The sequence below is a fragment of the Cricetulus griseus genome, chromosome 4 (genome assembly GCF_003668045.3).
Source record: "Cricetulus griseus strain 17A/GY chromosome 4, alternate assembly CriGri-PICRH-1.0, whole genome shotgun sequence".
In the NCBI taxonomy this organism is placed as follows: Eukaryota; Metazoa; Chordata; class Mammalia; order Rodentia; family Cricetidae; genus Cricetulus; species Cricetulus griseus.
In genome coordinates this window covers 79,971,373-79,996,227 of record NC_048597.1, presented here as the reverse complement: position 1 = coordinate 79,996,227, position 24,855 = coordinate 79,971,373, and the positions used below count along the sequence as shown (strand labels likewise).

The 24,855-nt window shown below is 46.1% G+C and overlaps 1 protein-coding gene across 3 annotated transcripts in view; it reads right to left on the bottom strand.

Moving 5' to 3' along the window:
- The window catches only part of Daglb (diacylglycerol lipase beta), a 37,221-nt gene that overhangs the window by 8,834 nt on the left and 3,532 nt on the right, over positions 1–24,855 (bottom strand). The window contains exons 3-9 of one of the 3 annotated variants that reach the window (XM_027413576.2): positions 18,210–18,381; positions 16,275–16,533; positions 12,809–12,931; positions 10,385–10,512; positions 6,996–7,122; positions 6,061–6,144; positions 3,205–3,282 (exon numbers count right to left, since the gene is read on the bottom strand). In XM_027413576.2, the coding sequence (XP_027269377.1) occupies positions 3,205–3,282; positions 6,061–6,144; positions 6,996–7,122; positions 10,385–10,512; positions 12,809–12,931; positions 16,275–16,533; positions 18,210–18,381 (971 nt within the window). The remainder of the gene's footprint in view (positions 1–3,204; positions 3,283–6,060; positions 6,145–6,995; positions 7,123–10,384; positions 10,513–12,808; positions 12,932–16,274; positions 16,534–18,209; positions 18,382–24,855) is intronic. The other 2 variants (XM_027413577.2, XM_027413578.2) reach the window with 2 other exon arrangements.

Genomic DNA, 24,855 nt, shown 5'->3' with positions numbered 1-24,855 from the left:
GGTCCAGAGGCTCTGGTTTTGTGACATTTATTTATTTATTTATTTATTTATTTATTTATTGTTTTTCGAGACAGGGTTTCTCTGCGGCTTTGGAGGCTGTCCTGGAACTAGCTCTTGTAGACCAGGCTGATCTCAAACTCACAGAGATCCGTCTGCCTCTGCCTCCCGAGTGCTGGGATAAAAGGCATGCACCACCAACACCCGGCTATTTATTTATTTTTGAGGCAGGGTTTCTTTGTGTAGCTTTGTAGACCAAGCTAGTCTCGAACTCACAGAGTTCTGCCTGCCTGTGCCTCCCGGGTGCTGGGATTAAAGGTGTGCACCACCACAGCCCAGCTCTTTTTTTTTTTAATTAATTAATTTTCTGAACTGGGGTTACAGACAGTTGTGAGCTGCTGTGTGGGTTCTGGGAATTGAACCCCGGTCCTCTGGAAGAGTAACTAGTGTTCATAACTGCTGAGCTGTCTCTCCAGTCCTGTGGCTTACTCTTGTGTTGGGAAGGCAGATGCTCTGCAATGTACGCTCCACCACATGAGGTTGATGTTTGTGCAGGAAAACCAAAGAGAAATATTTCCAGAGGTTTCTCTTAAAGTCTGGTTGCCTGTTTAACAACTAACAACAAACAACACGGTCTTGGTAGTGTGAACAAAGATTTGGAAGAATGTAAGTAAAGAAACTATTTTGGTGGATAGAAAGATAGCTCAGTGGTTAAAGAGCATTTATTGCTCTCACAGACAGAACCAGTTTCAATTTCCAACTCCCATAACAGGTGAGTCACACCTGCCTGTAGCTCCAATTCCAAGGGATCTGATGCCCTCTTCTGGCCTCAGTGGTTACTGCAAACATATGGTGTCCATATAGACAAGCAGGCATGTGTGCACACAGAGAAATAAAACTACCTTTTAAAAAGACACTATTTTGAGAACAACAATAAGATTGAAATGAGTTATGAAAGATAGGCAGAGTGGGGAAAGGGAGGATTTTCTTATTTACTTATTTATGGGAGACCTGCTAATGTGGTTCAAGCCAGCCTCAAACTCACACATGTAGCCAAGCCTTAAGCTTCCAAGTCTGCTGCTTCCATCTCCTGAGTGCTGAGATTACAGATATGCACCACCACACCCAGTTCATGTGACGCTGCGCACAGAACCTAGGGCTTCATGCATGCTAAGCAGACACTTTACTGAGTCACACCCTAGCCCTGCCTTAGAAATATTTGGTGATCATAAATAGTCGCTAACATGATTGTTCAAAACAACATACCATTGGGCACAGCTCCGAAGAAGGCCACCCCTCTTTCATATCTCTGTGTGTGTGTGTGTGTGTGTCTGTGTGTCAATGTTCGTACACTTGAGTGTAGACTCACACCTGCCACAGCAGGCAGTTACAGGTCTGAGGACACCCTAGGGTGTTGGTCCTTGTTTCTTACTTTGAAATTGGATTTCTTGTTGTTTGTCTCTGTCTATGCTGGACTAGCTGGCCCCAGAGCTTCTGGGAATCCCCTGTCTCCATCTTCCCAGAGTGGAGACTACAGACCACTTGCTGTTTAAACTAGGCTGGCCTAGAATCAGCCTGCTTCCACCCACCCAGTGCTGACATTACAGATGTGCACTGCCATGCCCAGCTTCTCTATATGAGTGCTAGATATACAAATTTGATTCTCATGCCTACCTGGCAAGCACTTCACCTGCGGAGTCATTTCCCTGGCCTCATTCAACTAACCTGATTTAAACACCTAATTTAGGTTTAGGGAGACCCTATCTCAAAAAATAAGATGGAAAGCAATTGGAAAAGACAGTCAACATCAACCTCTGACCTTCATATGCACATATATATATATATATATATATATATATATATATATATATTACACATGCAGATGAACCTGCACACCCATAGGAAAACACACACACACACACACACACACACACGAAGATAAATACTAGAAGAAGCAACCTCACAAGGAGAGAGGGTAAAATAGAGTAGAGGCTATCAGAGCTGGGAGTGGGGCCATTAGTGTGTAATAAGCCCAGAGCCAACAACAGGGTTCATCCAAAATTAGGGTATAGATAGAAAAGATGGGCACACAGCATTGTACAAACACATGATGGCACTGAGTTGAAACATTACAAATGGTTAAAATGATAAATGTTATACATCCATTCATCATCCACATATCCATCTATCATCTATCCTTTTATCCATTTTATCATTACCTATCCATCCATCTAATCCATCCACCCACCTACCTACACACCTACCCGCCCACCCATCTACCAACCCAACCACCCACCCATCCATCCATCGATCCTTTCAGCATCCATGCATCTATCTTCCCATCCATCATGTCTTTTGGTTTGTTCAGAGAAAGCATCACTACATAGTTCACAATGGCCTGGACCTTGCTGAGTATACAAAACCAGCCTGAAACTCATGATCCTCCTACCTAAGAGTCTCCACATCTGGAGTTATTATACTTACTTTACAACGTTTAAAAACCATTTCACACACACACACACACTTGTTTGAGGTGAGGTTTTTCTCCTCTAAGGAGGAACTCTGCCCCACTTACTCCCACAGAACAGGAAGAGAGAAACAGAGAACTAGGCTGTGGCCACATCCACAGAGAACTTGTGGGAAGTGAGTTGTCTACCCTGTGCCGCCCATAAAGGCCAGAGCTCTTGCTCTGCTGCTCTGCTTTGGACTAAGCATTTTCCCACTAAGATATTAAACTTTAATTACAGGGGAAAGTGACTAGGGATATAGCTCAGTTAATAGAATCCTTGTCTAGTGTGCATCAAGCTCTGGGTTTGATCCTAACCTGTAATCCCAGTGGAGGCAAAAGTTCAAGTTTAGCCTTAGCTAAAAAGTGAGTTAGTTATAGGCCAGCCCGGGCTACATGGGACTCTTGCCTGAAAAAAAAAGGAAGGAGGGTGGGGCCACGTGGTCATGGTGCACACTTTTAATTCCAGCACTTAGTGGGCAGAGACAGGTGGATCTCTGAGTTCGAGGCCAGTCTTGTATACAGAGTGACTTCCAGGACAGTCAGGACCGTTACAGAAACCCTGTCTTGAAAAACCAAGGGAAAAAAAGAGGGAAGTTGAGACAGGCTACCTCAAGTGTTTGATCTGATAGTCCATCCTCTGGCTTCAGCCATGTCACTCACTCCATCTCTTTGAATGTCCCTTCTCAACACAAACATACCTTGTGGGCCACACAGTCCTGCAGCTCAATATCCAGCTCGAGATTCTCGCTCTCTGCAGACAGGTCAGTCAGGACATCCTATGAACATGGACACAGCAACATTAGCCTGTAAAGCTGCAGTGGGTGAAGGCCGCATGTGTTGGAATGGAGGGCCAGGACACTCTGAAATGGCAGACAGTGCAGTGAGGCTGCTAAGGGAGATGTGCCCAGCTCAGCAGACAACACAGCTGAAGCAGGAAGCTGGCTGGGTACCAGGCAGGAATGGCGATGATGAAGGCACATCCAGAAACATCTTTGTCGTGGGCACTGCAATTGAAGGGTCTTCACAGCCCAGAGCACAAATTGGGATTTGCACTAAGCCCTGTTTCTGTCCTCGGGAACCCACATCCAGTGGATCACTAAACAGTAACAAAGATGCTGATAGGAGAGATAGATGAGTGGCTGGACTGAACCTGAAGGAAAACAGTGTGACCATCCTCTCGGGGGACAAGCACCAACATGGGCCGCATGCAATTTTGTATCTGTTTGTGACAGGGTCTCCCTATATAGCCCAGGCTAGCTTTGAATTCTCCTTGCCTCTGCCTTCCAACCTATTTTGGTTTCCATTTCTAACAGGGTCTCACCATGTAGCCCAGGCTAGCTTTGAATTCCTCCCGCCTCTACTTCCCATGCTGGGATTGCAGGCATGTACCTCCATGCCCAGCTTACCCCTCAGGTGATCCACTGAGGACACCTGGCACACTTAGGGCTGTGTATAGACTGGGACTAGGAAAAGGTGGCCAGGCAGGTCATAGAGCATCCACCAGGCTGACAAGGAACAAGCACTCTGAGGAAAACAGTGTGCACTGGAGGTTTCTACAGAAGGAAGGAAAGATCTGAGGCCTGTGCACAACATAAAGAACAGACTGGAGCAGGCTATGTTGGGTACATGTTTTTATTCCAGCTTTTGAGGACACTTGGGAGCTACAGGGAAGAAAATGGATTGACTAGGATGATGAGAGCCTAGATAGGGAACAAGATGATGGGAAGCCTTTCTTTCAGTGCAGGGAAACAACTGGTCAGAACGAGGGCTGGGAAAGGATATAGCCAGAGCGCCTGAGGCTGTGAGATCTAGGATCATTGACTGAGCAAGGAGTGATGGGTAATACTAAGTAAGGCTTAAACACCAGCCTTCTGCATGGTATGTTAAGTGCTCCACCTAGTCACACCCACATTCTCTGAAAGGCAGATGCTTGGCAGGTGCCTCACTGCTTCACTGTATGCCCAGGCATCTTTCTTATACCAGGTCTCACTGTGCAGACCAGGCTGGCCTGGAACTCACTGTGTAGACCAGGCTGGCCTCTAACTCTCAGAGGTCTGCCTGTCTCTGCCTCCCAAGGGCTAGAACTGAAGTTGTGACACTACCATGTCCACCCCTGGCCCTCTTCACTACAATTTTTATTTGTATGGGTGTTTCCTCACATGTATGTCTTTGTACCACATGCATGCCTGATACCCAGAGGCCAGGAAAGGGTGCCAGATCCCCTGGAAATGGAGTCACAGATGGTTGTGAGCTACTATGTAGGTTCTGGGAATTGAACTTAGATCCTCTGAAAGAGCAGCCAGTGCTCACCTAGGGCTGGGTCATCTCTCCAGCCCTGTTTTATTTTGATATAGGCTCTAAGTTGCTCAGGCTGGCTCTAAACTTAAAATTCTGTTTCCGCCTTCAAAGTATCTGGATTCTAGGCCTGTCCTGCATGCTCAGCAGGAACACTTCCTCAAGAACCAGAAGTGAGAGTGAGGGGCAGCAGGGAGGAAACCAGAAAGCAGATGCTGAAAGGGGAAGAGAGCTGGACAAGTGGAGCCGGGGGAGGACTGGAGGAGGACAAGAGGGACGCTGCACTGAGAAGAGCCAGCACAGGATGACTGGAGGGAGGGAGGGCCTGAAAAGAACCGCCAAAGGAACCTGATAGTATGTGACTGCTTTTTAAATCTGTGCATATGTGTGCATGTGCACACTTGTGTGTGTGGATGCAGGTGCCTGTGTGCTGTGGTCCAGGTATGGCTGCTGGATCAGAGAACCTGATGTCAGCCTTCACCTACACCTTGCTTGAGGCAGGGTCTCTTGTTGGCCGATGGAGACGCCAGGCTACCTGGCCCCTGGGATCCCAGAGATTTTTCTGTTTTCTTCTCCTATTGTGCTGTAGGAGAGCTGGCATCACAGAGGTATTGCAGGCCCTGGCTTTTACGTGGTCCTCACCCTCCCCTCAAAACACTTTACCATTGAGCCATCTCCTAAGCTGCCCGCCCACCCCCCTTTTTTAAAATTCAGTCTTACTATGTAGCCCAAGCAGGACTCAAGCTTGCAATTCTTTTGCCTCAGACTCTGGAGAGGTGGGATTACAGGAGTGTACCACCATACATGGCTAAGTGTATCTTCTTATGCAAGACTGATCTTGCCATCCCATCTGGCTCAGGTGCAGAAATTAGAGGGTAGGCTACCTAGGGTTGGGGCTCATGTAGGCGCATCTAAGGAGGGTCAGCAGGAAGTGACCCAAGCAGGTATCCCTTGAGACTGTCTTGAAACATGTTGGCACCTCTGCTACCAACAGTTGGTTGTTAAGTGGGAACCACCTCCCCAAGTTTCATCAAGTTAATATTTCACAACCTACGCTCGCTTCCTGGCTTCAGTTCTTCCCCTGGTCGCCTCACACAGTGGCTTTCTCTGTTCTTAAAGAAACTTTCCTCTGCCCCAAGCACCCCACCTATGGCTCGCTCTCTGCTCCCAACTGTGGCTCACCCTCTGCCCCACCTATGGCTCACTTTCTGCTCCCACCCAGTGCCCACATCTGAATCTGTCAAGCACAGCATCATTACCTGGACAGACATGGTCCCTCTCACAGCGACTACAACGGCCTCTTTCCTGTGATCCAGAACCACGATAAAGGGCAGTTCATACACCTGAAAGAGAAGAAGTCAGCACAAGGCCTGACCCACGGGGACACAGAGCATCACCAACTACAAAGAACCCTGAGTTTCTGTAACCCAGTCATTCACTATCCTCCTGTCTCTGTCTCCTAAATGCTGGGGTTACAGACACACACCACCACCCTTGGCAACTTCAGGATTTGTTTTGTTTTGTTTTCTTTAAATTACATTTATTCATTTATTTTATGTGAGGAGGGTGTGTGTGTGTGTGTGTGTGTGTGTGTGTGTGTTTTGAGTGTGAGACTTCTATGAAGAACAATCTATTCCAGGCCTTGTAGTGCAGGCTTGTAATCCCAGCTGCTTAAGAAGCTGAGGCTGAGGCAAAAGGAAAACAAATTCAAGGCCTACTTGATCTCAGACTAAGTTCTGTGCCAGCATGGGCAACTTAGTGAGAGCATCTCGAAATAAAAAGTAAAAAGAGCACGGCAGAGGTGGCATGCACCTTTAATCCCAGCTCTTGGGAGGAAGAGGAAGGTGGATTTCTGTGAGTTCAAGGCCAGCCTGGTCTACAAAGTAAGACTCAGGACAGCTAGGACTGTTACACAGAGAAATCCTGTCTTGAAAAGTCCAAAGATAAAATAAAATAAAATGTAAAAAGAAGGCTGGGGATTAGCAAGATGGTTCAGTGACTGAGATACTCACTGCTAAGAATGATAACCTGAGTTCAATACCCAGGACCCATATGCACACATGTATGTACACACACACACACACACACACACACACACACACACACACACACACACACACACACACACACACCCACACTAGATCTCAAAGGATTCCAGAACCCACATCTAGATGCACCCTGTTTGAGACAATACCTTGTCATGAAAGCTTATATGAATGAAGTCCCTGTACTGCAGCCCAGTTGTCTTCAGGATGGAGGCAAAGTGACAGTTGTGCTGGTCCTCTTCCACTGCATCATACTCTGTCTCTCTGCTTCTGCAACTAAAGGGAACACAAAGAGGTGACTGGCAGTCTGAGGCCCTGACCAAGGCACAATGATCCCCACTATAGGATTAACTAGAAAATTCAGGAAGGGAGGGCCGACCACATCTAAGACATTCTAACAGAACAGTTTCTCTTGAGCAGCAGGGGATGGAATCCATGGTCCTACAGATGGGGCAAACACTTTCATTGAGCTACATTCTTGACATTCATTCATTCATTCATTCATTCATTCATTCATTCATATGTCTATGTGTGTTTGCGCACTTGTGTGCATGCCCATGCATCCATAGAGGCCAGAGGAGGACATGGGATTTCATACTCTGTCATTCTACATTAATTCCTTTGAGACGTGGTGCTCACTAAACTGGAGCTAGGCTAGAAGCCTGTAAGCCCCAGGAGTTCTCCTGTCTCTCTACCTCACCCCCACTGTGGGGGAAACAGGCAGAGTCTGAACGAACCTTTTTATGTGGGTGCTGGGGCTTTGAACTTAAGGTGTACTACTTGAGAAGCAAGCACTAACTAACTGAGCCACCTTTCCAGCCCCATTACCAGTATAAAATACAAGGATGCGAAGGGACTTCGGAAGCACTGGGGATCAAGCATGAGAACAAACTGCCCTGTGGCTGGGTTTGAGAGCTTGCAGAGGCTGCAGGTGATGGAGATATGATATGGGAAAGGTCATGCAAAACTTCTGTGGCTGGGGCAAGGGAAATGGCTCAGCAGGTAAAGGCACCTGCTGCCAAGCCTAATGATCAGAAGTTCAATCCCTGGGATGGGATCTACATGGTAGAAAGAATAAACTCCTGAAAGTTGTCCTCTGCTCTGACATCCATGTACACACACATGCACAAAAAAACAAACAACATGTAAGTTAATTATTTTTTCTTGAACTGTCAAACGAGGAAGTCCTGCAGGCTGGATGGACACGCCTAACACTCAGATCTTGGTTTCTAATTAGCATCTTCACCTTTCCAGGTGAAGGGCAGAAACCACTCCAGGGCAAGCACAGGATCCAGTTTCAACTCCTTTCATCAGGAACCTTCCATCAAAACCAAGATGGCTTAGTGGGTAAAGATGCTTGCAGAGTGATTTCATATGAATTCAATCCCAGAACCCAAGGTGAGGGAGTGAACCAACTCCTGAATGCGGTCTTTTGACCTCCACATATATGCTGTGGCATACACGTACCCACACACATCTCAGGCATATGTTTATGAGAAGTAAAATTTGAAAAAATTCCATCAGAAGTGCAGGAAGAGGCCACGGGTGGTGGCACATGCCTGTGATCCTAGCACTTGGGAGGTGGAGGCAGGAGGATCAGGAGATTCAAGGTCATCCTTGGCTACATGAGATCCCATCTCAAAACCACCAAAAACTAAAACGAGCAACTAGGGAAGTGCTCACAAGTGACAGGGACCCATCAAAAGGACACAGGAACCAGCCTGTATAGTCAGGTTGGGGCATGTGACTACCAAATACTAATTATAGAAATGACAGCAATGAACCATGGCTGTGAACGAAGCAAGAAGCATGTGTCGGAACTGACACCAAGGAGCAGGCAATCAAAGCCTGCTGCAGAAGAAATGGTAACTTGGGGAAAACAGCACGTTTCCTCCCACGCTGGTTATGACTGATTTACAGAAGAACAGAGGGGGATGCTAAATCTGGACCTGATGGCTGAGGACTCAGCTTAATACGGGGATGTTTTCCTAGCATGTGCAAGGCCCTGGGTTCTATCAGCAAGAAAAAAAAAAAAGTAGAGCTGGTGAGGCAGTTTAGTAGGTAAAGAATGCTTGCTGTGCAAGTAAGAGGATCAGAGTTCAAATCCACAGAATCCATGCAGTATGCCAGGTATGGCTGTGAAACTGTCTGTAACCCAGCACTGTGAGGTAGTGATGGGATGGAGACAGGAGGATGGCTGCGGCTACTAGTCACCAGCTTAGCTCCAGGTTCAGGAGAGACTCCGTCCCAAGAGAATAAAGTGGAGAGAAGTACAGCAGGACACTAACATCCTCCTCTGGTCTCCAAACCCACACACATGCATGTGCGCACCTACATACACATTTGGATATACATATACCGCTCTCATATATTACAGACACACATTATTAGGATGAGAAGAATTCAAATACAAGTTACCAGTTAGTTAATAATTAATGACAAAATTGTTGACTTTTATAATTTTACTGCATTGGATATCCTGAGGAAATTAGCCAAGTGGTTAACAGACAAAGAAACACAAGATGTCAGCTCAACAGGAAAGGGACTTGCCTCCAAGCCTGATGATCTGAGTTTCATTCCCAGGGCTTGCACAGTGTGTGACAATATATTCTTCTTAAAATCCCTCTTGCCTTAGGAGAGTGAACATTTCCCAGACCTTATAATCAAGTTAATAATATGTCCTGAAAAGCCAGGCATGGTAGCACCTTTAATTCCAGCACTCAGGAGGCAGAGGCAAGTGGCTCCCTGTGAGTTTGAGGCCAACCTGATCGACAGAGTGAGTTCCAGAACAGCCAGGGCTACACAGAGAAACCCCGTCTCAAAATAAATTAAAATAATAATAATAATAATAATAATAATAATAATAATAATAATAATAATAAACCATAAGATCATTTAAAACTGTGTTCTCAACCTGCTGTCCTACTATATACCCCACCTGCTTAAGTTTAACCTACCCGTAAGAGAACGAACCTTACCATGCCTTGTATTTCCCATGGAATCAGCTTCTACAACTTAAGCTAAATGCGTAGCTCCACTCAAACTATTTACTCTTCCGTGTTAACCCAGAATGATGTAGGGATGGATGAGTGTGCTATAGTGACTGTAAATGATGACTACCCCATAAATGTTGGAAGCAACATGTAGATATAGGTTGGTACCAAGTGTATGTGTTTCTGGGTACTGTTCTGGGTCAGTAAAGTTGTTTTAAAAGTTGCAAGTGTCAGGTGTGGCAGCCCACACCTTTAATCCCAGCACCAGGGAGGCAGAGGCAGTCATCTCGGTGAGTTTGACGCCAGCCTGGTCTATATAACGAGCTTCCTTCAGGCCAGCCAGAGGCAACATAGTGAGACCTTGTCTCAAAATAATAATATTATTATTATTATTATTATTATTTAGAGACAAAGCATGAAGTCTCAGGACAAAAATGAGTCACAGCTCTAGACAGCTTCTAGATAAAGGACTTAGGACACTTCATTCTATTCTTGAACGCTTTCAAAATGTAGATCCACGAGAGGATCACACTATGCAGACCTACCAGTCGCCACCAATCCTGCACAGCCCTGTGAACGGGTTTCTATAGATGTAGAGGGGCCATCCGTAGGCAGCTGCTGCAAACGGCATGTAGTGATGGCAGTTTTCCACTTCTGCATCCAGGTCAGCTTCCTGAGAGAAGGAAAAAAGCCTTTTTGTGTGAGACAAACACGAAGATGTGTGTGCACTCAGTGTGAGCATATGTGTCCTACAGCACTAGTCTCAGGTGCCTGCCCCGCCTTCCACCTTGTTGGAAGAACCATGTTTGCTGGATCCCCAGCTAGTTGGTCCTCCAGCCTCTAAGAGTCTCCTGTCTCCAGCTCCCATGTTGCTGTAGGGACCCTGGGATTACAGAAGCACTCCACATTGCGATCTGCTTTATGTGAATTCTGGGAATCTGAACTCGGGTTCCCACACTTGCAAATCAAGCGCTTAGCTCACTGGGCCGCCCCCACCCCCACACTAAGACCTTAAACCTGCACTCCAACTTCTAGCCCTGTCTGCCGTTTTCCTCCTTGACTCTCAAAAAGACTCCTTTTCTCCCACGTGTATCTGTGGGGTACCTGTGTGTATGTGTGTTCACAAGTGTGTGGGCACTCGTGTGTGCATCTGTGTGCACGTGGAGGCTCAAGGTTCACACCAAGAATCTTCCCTCTCCCACCTTCTTATTCACCGAGGCAGGGTCTTTGACTCAAACCCAGACGTCGCTGATTTGAGTAGTCTCCCTAGCCAGCCTGCTTCAAGGATACCCCCACCCCTACCTTCACCTTCTAATACTAGAGTTACAGATGGGCCACCACACCCACCCAGTTTTACATGGGTTCTGGGGACCCAAAATTCAATTCTGGTACATTTGTGGCAAGTGCTTAACAACCTAGCTGTCTCTCCAGCATCTTGTAGGGAAAAACTGGTGTTTTGGGTTTGGTTTGAAGACAGGGTGTCTCTGTGTACCCCTGGCTGCCCTGTCCTGGAACTTGCTATGTAGACTAGGCTAGTCTAGAACTCACAGAGATCCACCCCTACCTCCTGAGTTCAAAGGTGTGTGCCACCACACCTAGCACTTTTGCTTCCTCAGACAAGGTTTACATATGTATCTCTGGTTGGCCTGGAACGCTCAGATCCACCTGCTTCTAAAAAGGTGTTTTTTAAGTAGCCACCTGTGAACTCCACCAGAAATGTGGCGAGGGAGAAAGGCAAGGATCCCTGGTAAGTTCCTGCCTGGAGTCCTTCATGGCTTTCCACCCTGGACATGGGCGCTGTCAACACCTGGAGGAGGCGTCTCACTGGGGAAGGGCTTTGAGGTCTCACACCATTCCCAGTGCTTTCTTTACCCCATGGCTGTGTCTCAGGATGTGAGCTCTCAGCTACCGTTCCAGCACCATGCCTGCCTGCCTGCCTGCCTGTTGTTGACAGTCATGAGCTCCAGATCTCTAGAACTGTAAGCCCCAAACAAATGCTTTCCTTCATAAGTTGCCTTGGTCCTAGCATATTATCACAGCAATAGAGAAGTAACTAAGACATGAATTCCTGCTTGGAGGACTCCAAGGCTTTCAACCCCAGCAACATGGGTGCAGTCACTGCCTGGCTGCCATGGCAGAGGCAGAGGGCATACAAACGGCTTCTCTGTTCTGTGTGTTATTTTTCTGGTTTTGTTTTTGAGGATCTGGAGACATGGCTCAATGGTGGTACATCTGCCTGGTATGTGCAAGACTCTGGGTCCCACACCCAGCAATGAAAGAAGGGAGGGAGGAAGCTGGAGGATTGGGGGAGGGGGAGAGACAGAGAGAGACAGAGAGGGAGAGGGGGGAGGGAGGGAGGGAAGAAAAGAGTGAGTGAGTTTTGTCCCTTCTACTGTGTAACCCTAGGGTGACCTGGAACCCATAATCCCCCTGCCTCTGCCCCCTATTGCTGGAACAGCAGGTACACACTGCCAAGCCTGGCACGACTTTCCCTTTGGAAACCATAAAGATCTACGGCAGGAAAATTTTCAACAAGCAAAGATTAAACTGTTTCTGCTTCCTAGACCTAGAGAAGAAAACACACTCTGGGGTGACTCAGGCCCCATCCTGGAAGGAATTGTTCCGGAACAGAGAACCAAATATTGAATTTCTCACAGTGCAACCTAGACAATAAGATGGAAGTAGGCTTCCTATACCTGGAATCTAGGTGAGAAAGTTGTGTTTTAGTCCAAAGGCTACTGAAATTGTTCTCTTGTCTCTTCTCCTATTTGTCTGTTTCCCTCTCATTCCTCTCCCTCTCCATCTCCTTCTCTCTTCTTACACAAGGTCGTTTCTAGCCTGGGACTCAGTATGTAGCCCAGGCTAGTCTCCTACTCACAATCCTCCTGAGTGTCCCATGCCCAGCTTTAACTGTATGACTCTGAAGACCTACCCAGAAGCACAAACCCCAAGGTGTTTTTTGTCATTACCTGAGACTGCCCTGGAAAGTGGGTGATGACCTCCTGAGGCTCCAGGCTGTTGTTGATATTGTCCTGTTGCTGGTGGAGTAGGGTAAAGCCTGCTGCAATATCACTGGGCACCAGGTCTGTGTCCTGGGTGGGAAAGCACAATGGCCTGCCGTAAAACCCATCAGACTGCCCAGAAACCCCTTAGTATCCCAGCTGAATACAGCTCACTGGCAGGTATGCAAGTACACAAGTACATTACATAGAGAAAAGTATCTATTATTTTTTGTTTGTCTGAGACAGTCTCTTACAGCTTAGGATGGCCTCCAGCTCACTAAGTAGTTAAAGATGACCTGGAATTCCAGATCCTCCTGCTTCCACTTCCCAAGTATAAGCATGAGCCACCATACCCAGCTCAGAGAAGTATTTAAAGGGACTTTTACTTATGTGTGTGCACTAATGCACACATTCTTGTATACCACATGAGTGTAGGGGCCCTCAGAGGCTAGAAGTGCTGGATCCCCTGGACCTGCAGTCACAGGCATTTGTGAGCTAATTAATGTGCATGCTGGGAACTGAATACAGGTACTCTGGAAGAGCAGGAGCCTTTAACCACTGGGCCATATCTCTATCCCCTTGAAGACATCCTTTAAAGAGCATTTTCCTTTGCAGGATTCCTTTTAGATGTGAACTAGGAATTTTTTCCTATCTTGTCCACAGACAAATCCACTAGATGGATTTTGTTTGTTTGTTTGTTTGTTTGTTTTTCAGGCCAGAGCTTCTGGCTGTCCTGGAACTCACTCTGCAGACAAGATTGGCCTTGAACTCAAAAAGATCCACCTGCCTCTGCCTCTCTAGTATTGGGATTAAAGGTGTGCATCACCACTGCCTGGCTCCTAGACTGATCATTTTATCAAATTTCATTTTAAGTGACTTAACTATTTCTGTTTTTTTTCTTTTTTAAAAACGGTGTGTTTGTGTACAAGTGCACACATGCCAGGCAGCATGTGTGACAGTCACAGGACAACTTTCATGGGTTGTTTCTCTCCTCCCAACTTGTTTTGAGGCAGGGTCTCTCTTTTTATACTTGCTGAACTGTGTACTCCAGGCTGGCTACCACAGGTGTGCTGGGATTACAAGTGTGTACCACCACGCCTGGCATTCTCATTTCTTAAGATGGTGTAAAGTTTGCACTGATACATACTCTGTGGCAGATTCATGAGGTTGAACATATCATTACTGGGTACACTGTGCCAAGAAAGAAATAAAAAAACAGTAAAACACTAGTGAGACTTCTTGTGTGAACAAATACGGGTGTCAGCTGGGCTTAGTGGCACATGCCCAGAATTGTAGGACCCAGACAGCTAAGGAATGAGGATGGCAAATTCAGGACCAGCCTGAGCTATACAATGAGTCCTTGTGTCAAAAAGAAAGTAAGGGAGGGAGGGAGGAAGAGCAAATCAGCAGGCCACAGGATGAACAGCTCAGTGGGTAAAGGGACTTGCTGTCGAGCCTGACAACCTGAGTTTGATGCCCAGAACACACAAAATAGAAGGAGAAAACCAACTCCTGTAAGTTGTCCTTTGGCCTACACATATGCCACACACGCACGCACAAACACAAAATAAATATAATTAAAAACAAAAAAAAACTAAAAGAAATTCCCCACCCGCAGCAGGTACTTCTAGCCCATAGGAAAGATCGCTGGGTCTCTGATGGATAAAAGGTCTTTGATGCATGAATCCTTGGTTCCATCTCCAGCCCTACATAAAACCTGTGTTGGAGGCAGGTGGTGGTGGTGCACACCTTTAATCCCAGTACTGGGGAGGCAGAGGCAGGTGGATCTCCCGAGTTTGAGGCCAGCCTGGTCTACAGCCAGAGCTGCACAGGGAAACCCTGTCTCAAAACAAGAACAAGAACAACAAGAAAACCCGTCTTGGTGAAGCACAACTATAATCTCCACACTCGGTAGACAGAGGCAGAAGGACCAGGAGTTCAAGGTCATCCTTGGCTATATAATGAGTTCAAAGTCAGTCTCAGCTACAGGAGACTGGTAGTGACTGGGTGCCTCTCTCCTAGATACCTTGAGATTGGGTTGAAGCACTCATGTAAGATTTAGGAGGATGGCTCAATGGGTAAGAGTCCTTGTTGCTCTCACAGAGGACTGGAGTTTAGTTCCCAGCACCCCTGTCAGGTAGTCTCATGGCTCCATATAACTTCAGCTCCAAGGGAGCTGATACCCTCTCTTCTGGCCTCCTTGGAGTACCTGCACGGATGCAGCATACACACATACAGAGATGCAAATAATAAAAATAAAAACAAGTTAAAAATTTTTTTACAAGGCACAACTCTTGAATTCCCATATGAAGGCCACTGCTGTGTAGTCTGCTGTTACATCACAATGTTGCTCTCAACAGTTACAAGTCAGAGCGAGAGAGAGAGAGACAGGAAGGTGCATAGGATGTCAAAAGGAATCTTCTCTTTTACTTGGTTTCAGTACCAAAAATAACAGTAGTTACAACACATCATTACACAAACACATAGAGGCGCAAGAAAAACGAGCATGTCCAAATCCTTGGGCAGCTCATCCTAGAACAGTGATTCTCTTTGCACTTCAGTCACTAGTCATGGAAAATAGTGAAAATATTTAAATTACTTTTTAAATTGTGTGTGTGTGTGTGTGTGTGTGTGTGTGTGTGTGTGTGTGTGTGTGTGTGTGTGTAGAGGTTAGAGGTCAATTTGCAGGAGACAGTTCTCTCCTACTTATGTGGGTCCTGGAGATTGAACTCCGGTCATCAATCTTGGCAGCAATCACCCTTACCTGCTGAGCCATCTTGCTGAGCTGAGGAATTCCTTTCTGATACTCCCCTGCCTGTACATGTCTATCTGCTGACTGAGCTGGACGGAAGAGACATAAAAAGACAACTAGCGGATTCTTTCCTAATGTATACGTTGTTATTTAGTTCCTTAAAAACAATGCACAGGCTGGACTGTAATGGACCAGTGTCAAGGAAAGGACACACCTAGCTGTCAAGAAAGGAGTTGAAGGCTGGGCTGGGGCTCAGCTAGCACAGCACATGCCTAGATGCATGGAGCCTTGGGTTCCATCCTTAGCACCAAACAAACCAGACGTAGTGGTGCATGCCTGCAATCCCAGCACCGAAGAGGTAGTTGAAGGAGGATCAGAAGTTCAAGCTCATCCTTGGCTACATACAGTTAGTTTCAGGCCAGCCTGGGCTACAGGATACCCCCATCTCAACAAGTCAAAACAAGGGGCAGAAAAGGCTTGGCCATCATTACAGTTAATTGCTGCCTGCCAAGCCCCCCCACCCCAGGGAGTGTACTACCAAACCTCACGCATGCCCAAGGGGTCCAGGTCCTCAAAGCCACTTTATGTTGGCCCAGGTGGCTTTGTGCAGAATGCTCATCTTCCCACAGAAGCACTGACAGAAACTGTTGAAACAGACCACAGCAGATCCCTTCTGCTTACAGAGAAGTAGGTCGAGAAAAGGTCGGCTGCGCTGGAGAAAGCGACTCTGGCGTTATCATCCTGCCCCACGCAGCAGCAGCAGAACATCACTCTGGTCTCCCACACACTCTTGGCAGCTGTCTTCAGGCCAGTCAATAACTGGTTTGAGTTGTTACTATCCAGGTGTTCAGGGCAGCCCGGGGGATGTGGAGCCATCTTCCCACCCAGCGGATCAAAGACAAAGATGATGGTGACCATGGTGGCAGCCATGACAATCCAACTGCAGAAATTAAGGCATGGGAAAAGCTTAGTGACTGAGAAGGCTGGGTGGCCCGAGCCCTTCCAAACACACCCTAAACCTTATTGCAGTACTGCTGAAGGAGAGGCAGCTCTCTGAGAACCTGACTGAGACAAGCAATTTTCTTCTGGAAAGTTCCCTCCGAGTGTTTTTTGGCTAAGCCTGGGCACCTGAATTTGGTCTCTAGGGTCTACATGATAGATGGAGAAAATCAACTCCTGCAGGTTATTTTCTAACCTCCAACATGTGCCATGTCATACACACACACACACACACACACACACACACACACACACACACACGACTTAACCACATAAATAAATATAAAAAATAAGTTCCTTAAGAGTCCATAGCTAGATGGGCATTGGTGGCGCACGCTGTTAATCCCAGCACTCCGGAGGCAGAGTCAGGTGGATCTCTGTGAGTTTGAGACCAGCCTGGTCTACAAGAGCTAGTTCCAGGACAGGCTCCAAAGCCACAGGGAAACCCTGTCTGGAAAAACAAAAAAAAAAAAAAAAAAAAAAAAAAAAAAAAAAAAAAAAAAAAAGAGTCCTTAGCTAGCCCAAGTCCCACAAAGACCAGAGAGTTCTGAGAGGAATGCCCAGAAAACAAATAAAGGGTTGAGTGGTGGGCAGCATTGTAGCCTGGACATAGAAGTCATTAAAAGTAGTTCTCCAGGAACCCCTGATCATGATCCAGCTACCCCTCAGTGCCCTGAGGTTCTTCATAGTAAAACAAAAGGAATTTCCACATTATTGAACACTCTGATAGGTGCCCCTACACACATACACATTTAACTATCTCCTTTAGGTGGGATCTTTCTCTCTGAACCTGGGGCTCATGTTTTCTGGGCTAGGCTGGAAGCCCCAGTGATCTTCCTGTCCCCACTGTCCTTGGAGCTAGGGTTAAAGGTGTACAAGGAAGGCCTAGTTGACATGGATGCTAAGAACTGAACTCCAGTCCTCACAATAGCTTGACAAGTGCTCTTAAACACCGAGTCATCTCTCCATTCTCTCTTCCTTCCTTCCTTTTTTTTTTTTTTTTTTTTTTATTTATAGCGGGCGTTGGTGGCACACGCCTTTATCCCAGCACTCGGGAGGCAGAGGCAGAGGATCTCTGTGAGTTCGAGACCAACCTGGTCTACAAGAACTAGTTCCAGGACAGCCTCCAAAGCCACAGAGAAACCCTGACTCAAAAAACCAAAAAAAAAAAAAAAAAAAAAAAAGACTTTATTTATTTATTTATTTATTTATTTATTATGTATACAACATTCTGCCTCCACGTATGCCTGCACGCCAGAAGAGGGCACCAGATCTCATTACAGATGTTTGTGAGCCACCATGTGGTTGCTGGGATTTGAACTCAGGACCTCTGGTAGAGCAGCCAGGGCTCTAAACCTTTGAGCCATCTCTCTAGCCCCCGCCTCTTCCTTCTTACGAGAGTGGAAACTTGCAGAAAAGTGAGGAGTGGGAAGAAAGTGAACACTCACAAATGTAAGCTGGAAGATGAGCTGTTTCTCATGGACCAAAAAACATCTCTAAGTCCTCATGAATTACTCAGAAAGACGCCACCCTATGTTAGAAAGTCTACAGGATGTCAGGGTGTTATACTGCTCAGAAACACACCTGAGGAGAAGCCATGAGAAGAGAAGACCTCACCTGACAATGACGGTGGTCATGATGCCAATCAAAACTGTCTTGTCACATTGGATACCTTTTGCCACCCAGATGGCCCCCAGAGAAGCCCAGACCATCTCTGGCAGGAAGAGCGCCAGACGGACATAAAGCAGCTTAGCCATAGACTTCCGAGGTCCAGGGTTACAAATGGTTCCTGAAACACAGAAAAGAATGAACTGCTCACGAGCCTCCTAAGATGCAGAGCTGCCTGTCCACAAGAATACAGCTACCAGGGAGCTGGAGAGATGGCTTGGCTGATAGAAGTGCCTGCCAGAGAAGTGTGAGGACCAGTTCAGATTCCCAGGGTCCACAGAAAGCTGAGAGAAAGAGGTCTATAAACCAAGGACTGGTGGGAGCGGAGACAGTTAGATCCCTGGAGCCCATTGGCTAAGCAGCCTGGCTGAATTAATGAGCTGTAGGTTCACGGAGACCCAGTCTCATCAGGTAAGATGGGGAGTGACTGAAGACTTCCACATGACACTTACAGGCACATGCACCTGTAAGTACACACACACACACACACACACACACACACTCTCTCTCTCTCTCTCTCTCTCTCTCTCTCTCTCTCTCTCTCTCTCTCCAGCTACAGGGGCTGGAAAGACTGGTCAGCAGTAAAGATCATGGACTGCTCTTGCAAAGGACTTGAAATAGGTTCTTAGCACCTATATCAGGCAGTTCACAACCCCATATAAACAACTCCAGCCTCAGTGGATCTGACTCCTCTCGCCTCCATTAGCACCTGTACTCACACATACCACATACAGCCACATACACATCATTTAAACATAAAATAAATCTTAGAATACAGCTACTGAACATCCTGCATTTTGCTGCACCCACCATTAAACTCCTTATATTTGATGACATGTGCCCAAATTAGAAAGTAAGTACAATACCTATAATCCAGCACCCGGGAGGCAGAGGCAGGCAGATCTCTGTGAGCTCAAGGCCAGACTGGTCTACAGAGCGAGTTCCACAGAGAAACCCTGTTTTGCACACACACACACACACACACACACACACACACACACACACACACACACACGCGCGCGGAAAAAAAACGGGGGGGGGGCAAAACAGAAAAGAACAGGAAGCAAGTGACAAAGTGAAGGATAGAAGAATGACAGAAGCTTCAGATTAATTTCTTATATGCACACAGAGTTAAAACTGTTTCCGGGCTCTAACTAGGAAGGACTATTTAATCACTGCTCAAACTGGAATACTTCTGAGAACCAAAATTACTATGGGTAATCACACTGGAGCAACAGGCATGCAGGAGGACTGTCCTAGGGAGAATGGGAACCAGTCACCCAGACTCTACTAGCCAGGAAATAAGTTTCCCGTCTAGTAACACCTTACCAAACACTTAGTATCCTTAAATACATCAATATCAATTATTCTCTAATCTTCACAAATAAAGGCAAATGATTATCTCATCTGACAAATGAAGAAACTGAGGTTTAACAGATATGTGTGTGATGTGTGTCTGTGTGTGTGGTGTATGTATGTGTGGTGTATGTGGGGTGTGTGTATGTTAATGTGTTGTGTGTATATGCGTGTATGTGGTATATGTGTGTGGTATGTGTGTGGTATATAATGTGTGGGGTGTGAGGTATACATGTGGTGTGTGTGTGTGTGTGTGTGTGTGTGTGTGTGTGTGTGTGTGATATATGAATGGTTTTGTGTCTGTATGTCTCCACTATCTCCCATGGAAGCCAGACTGGAATGTTAGTTACTTTTATCACTCACTCTTCACTTTGTTTTTAAGAAGGATTTATTTTATTTTTAATTATGTGTGTTTGTATAGGAAGGGTGGCATGTGAGTACAGGTACACACGGGAAAGTCAGAGGCTTTGGATTCCCTTGGCCTGGAGCTGCAGGCAGTTGTTGAGTTGCCCAATGTATGAGCTAAGAATCAAACTGGGATCCTCTGCAAGACAGTGAGAGTCTTAACCTCTGGGCCATTTCCCCAACCCTTCCAAGCTTTAGTTTCTGGGGAAGAGTCTCTCTCTTCTTATCAATTCTCTAGGCTGGGTGGCCAACGAGCTCCAGGTACCACCTACCTGTCTCTGCTCTTCCAGCACTGGGTTACAGACACGTGATGGAAACAAAATCACTGGTTAATGCTGGAGAGAGAGAGCTCAGTTGCTGCTCTTCTAGACAACCTGAGTTTGGTTCTCAGTACCTATCTCACATCCACACTGAACTACAGCTCCAGGGGATCCAATGCCACTTTCGACCTCTGCAGGTACTCCCACAAATGTGGGTTTCCCCATCAGACACATATACATAACTAAAATTAAAAATAAAACTTTAGTGCTAGACATGATAGCACAAACCTTTAATCCCTGAACTTGAGTGTCAGAGGCAGGCAGGCCTCTGTAAGTTCAAGGGTAACCTGGACTACACACAAAAAGTTTCATGCCAGCTGGGGTTACATGGAAAGACCTGTCTCAAACAAGCATAAAACAATTAAAAAAATTCTTTTAATTAGGCACTATCAAGCCTTCTGCTTGGCATTTACATGGTAATTGATTTTTAAATTTTTATTTATGTGTATTTATTGTGCATGAGCACACGTGTGCCACAGCACAAAAGAGGAGGTCAGGGGACACCTGCTGGAGTCAGTTTCCTCCTTTCATCATGAGGGATCAAACTCAGGTCACCAGGCTTGGCAAAGCAGCACCTTTACCTGCTGAGCCCTCTGGCTGGCAGACAGTTCTTACTCTTCCTTCCTGAGGAACAAAGGAAGCCTGTTACCACACAACAGTGGCTGAGACCCTAGAAAAACAGGAACCCAGACCTCCCCTGTGCTGGTAGGATACTAAATATGGATACATTCTAACACCGTCAGCAGCATCAGTGATTGGGACTTCCACACAAAAGCCCCTGACACAACATTTACCGAATACACAGACTGACAAAGGAAAGAGATGTAAAGAGATGTTTAATGTCCCAGAAAAGGAATGAGCTATTGAAAGAAGCTGCAGTTACCAGAGAAACATTGTTTTGAATTCTTTGACAATTTCATGTATAAATGTGGTACATTTTGGTCATTACTCCTCCCTAGTCCCCCCACTCCCTCGGGGACCCCTTCTTCCTAAGAAGTCCCCCTCCTAGTTTTATTTATTTATTTTTTTTTGCTTGTTTGTGATTCACTGAGTTTAATTAGGGTGGCTGCCTGTGCACAGGCAGGGAGTTATTCCCTGGAACATGGGCAATTTACCAGTGGCTACTTCACCAAAGAAAAATGACACTCCCTCCCTCAGCAACCATTCAGTGCCAGTGGTCCCTGAGCTAGAGGTGGGGACCTCATGAGTCCCTCCCCACCCCATGACAGAATGTTGATGGCCTCATCTAGTTCATATCTTAGAAAAACACAATTTTTTTTTAGACAAGGTTTCACTCTGTAGACCAGGCTGTCCTCAAGCTCACAAGAGATCTGTCAGCCTCTGCCTCCAGAGTGCTAGGATTAAAGATGTGCGCCACCATGCCTGGCTAGAAAAACACTTTTATTTCCACATTTACATTTTTTTTCTCAAGATAAATAAGCTGGTAGGAACCTGGTTACCTTAGCAGATATTCTAATTTGATGACCCTAATCTTCAGAAACAATGCTGTATTGGGGTGTCCTCAACAAAGACCTAAAGTGACCTAAGGTCCCTCATCAAGTGGGACATGCATAAGAGCAACAAAAAGAAAGTCTACGCCATAAATTTATGAATGACAGACACCTTAGCCATTGCAGATATCTTCTCTGACATAGAAGTTGAGCTATGAGCTCTTAAGACACACACAGAGAGATAAAGGACACTGCCCAGACATGGCAGATGGCAGTCCTCATGTGGAAAGAATTCTGTTAAAACATAGCAGCCTTGGGCTGGGCATTGGTGGTGCACACCTTTAATCCCAGCACTCTGAAGGCAGAAACAGGTGAATCTCAGGGAGTTCGAGGCCACCCTGCTCTACAGAACGTGTTCCAGGACAGCTAGGGCTGTTACACAGAGAAATCCTGTCTCGAAAAACAAAAACAAAAACAAAAAAACAAAACAAAGCAGCCTTGAGTGCAGACCATCCCCAATTAACCCCATATAGTAACCACTGTAGGTTTCATGGGGGAAGTTCTAGAGCTGCAAGTCCTTGATTCTAGCCCTGGACCAGGAAGCTGCAGCAGGAATCTCACGGTGAGTTTGGGCTAGCCTGAGCTACACAGTAATATCCTGAAAAGGTAAAGAAAACATCACAGCAAAAGCAAAACTATTCTTAACTATGTATGCCGTATGAAAAAGAAACATCTTGGCAAGCTCTTCTTTCCACAAACCATACTACAAGGACGATCACAAACACTTCTGTAGGTGTATGCAAATATACAGGTAAAACCTGACTGATACGCGTACACTGTCACACTGGCCTCTCCGAAGGTTTGGTAAATAAAATACATTCCCACTAACAAACCAAGCTGCCTATTCATTTCCACCTCCTAATACAATGATGTCCTTTTTTTGTGGACATCATAAACTGTTCTGGAACTCGCTCTGTAGACCAGGCTGGCCTTGAACTCACAGAGATGCACCTACCTCTGCCTCCCAAGTGCTGGGATTAAAAATATGAGCCAACACTTCTTGGCACAATGTCCTTATTTTAAAGTGTATGTGTGTGGTTGAGTTTAAAAATTTTAAAATAAAAAAGAATTCTTCTTTACTCTTCAGGCTCTTTGCCTGTTTTTCTACTGATGCAGGGTTCTTCCCTTATTTCTTACTGATTCCTGGGAGCCATGCCTGTGATCCTTGTGCTTGGGAGGCAAAGACAAGAGAAGTGCCCACTGTACTTCCAGGCTAGTCAGGCTTACTGTGTAGGACTTTGCCTCAGCAAGAAGAGACCTGGGGCTTTGACTTGGGTGGAATAGTTTGCCTCATATGCATGGGGCCCTTGGTCAACCTCTACTGATGCAAAAAAAGAAAAGGACTATATCTATGTATTTATCTATCTATCCATGTATGTACCAAGGAAATTGCCTCTTTTTTCCATGTGCTACAACCTCCCCACACTTGTTTTTTAGTACACACACACACACACACACACACACACACACACACACACACACACACAGAGTCTTTCTATGTAGCCCTGGCTGGTCTGACACTTGCTATTTAGACCAGGGTGGTCTCAAATTTGAGAGTCACCTGCCTTTATGTCCCTGAGTGCTAGTTTTAAAGTCTCAAGCCACTGTGTCCAACATATAATACTACTTTTAAGGAGTTTCTTCTTCTTCTCCTTCTCCTCTTCCTCCTCCTCCTTTTTTTCATAACAGGGTTTCTCTGTGGCTTTGGAGGCTGTCCTGGACCTCACTCTGTAGATCAGGCTAGTCTGGAACTCACAGAGATCCACCTGCCTCTGCCTCCAGAGTGCTGGGACTAAAGGCGTGCACCACCACTGCCCGGCAGGAGTTTTTTCTTTAAACATTTATTTATGTGTTATATCACACATTTGTGGAAGTCAGAGAAAAGCTTGTGGGAGCAGGTTCTCTCCTTCCACTATGTGGGTCACAGGGCATGAACCCAGTCATCAGTGAGGGTTACAAGCACCTTTAACCATTGGGCCATCCTGTTAGCCAAAAACCTTACCCATTACACTGATTTTATTTATTTATTTATGGTCTTGAGGCAGGATTTTACTTGAGGCAGGATCTGGTCTCAAATTTACAGCAATCCTCCTGCTTCTGGCTCTTCAGTGCTTAGGCTACAGGCATGGGTCAGCATGCTGGTTAACACTCTTAGCAAAACATGTTATTTATAACCAAATGGCAATAAAAGTAACTGGGAGGTGTTAGCATTGAGGCTACTGAGCTTCCCCCAGTTCTAAATTAAACTTTTTGTTTGCTTTTCAAGACAAGAGCTTCTCTGTGTCTTTGCTTGTCCTGGGACTAGCTCTGTAGACAGAGGCCTCAAACTCAGAAATCCACCTGCCTCTGCCTCCCAAATGCTGGGATTAAAGGTGTGTGCCACCATGGCCCAACTGAACATTTTTTTTAAAAGATGTATTTATTATGTAAGCATGTATGCGTGCAAGACAGAAGAGGGCACCAGATCTCATGACAGATGATTGGGAGCCACCATGTTGTTGCTGGGAATTGAATTTCAGGACCTCTGGAAGAGCAGTCAGTGCTCTTAACTGCTGAGCCATCTCTCTAGCCCACGGCTAAACATTTTAAAAATTTTATTTTTATTCTTGTGTTTGTGCCTCGTCTGTGTGCACGGTGTGCGCTTAATGCCAGTGGAGGCCAGTTGATAGTATGAGATCCCCAGGAACTAGCATTACAGGTGGTTAGGAGCCACCTCATGTAGGTGCTGGAAGTAAGCGCTGAGCCATCTCTCCAGCCCCTTCAAAACCTGAGAAAGAGACAGACAATGTGCACGTGTCGTAACACACATATGGAGGTCAGAGGACAAATTTTGGGAGCCAGTACTTCCCTTCTATGATGTGGGACCCAGAGATGGAACTCAGGTCGTCAGGCTTGACAGCAAGCACATTTACCCACTGCATCACTGCCCCCATTTCTTTTTGCAGACAGGATCAGGATCTAAAGACTAAGCCCCCCCCACCAAAAAAAAAAGAAAGAAAAGAA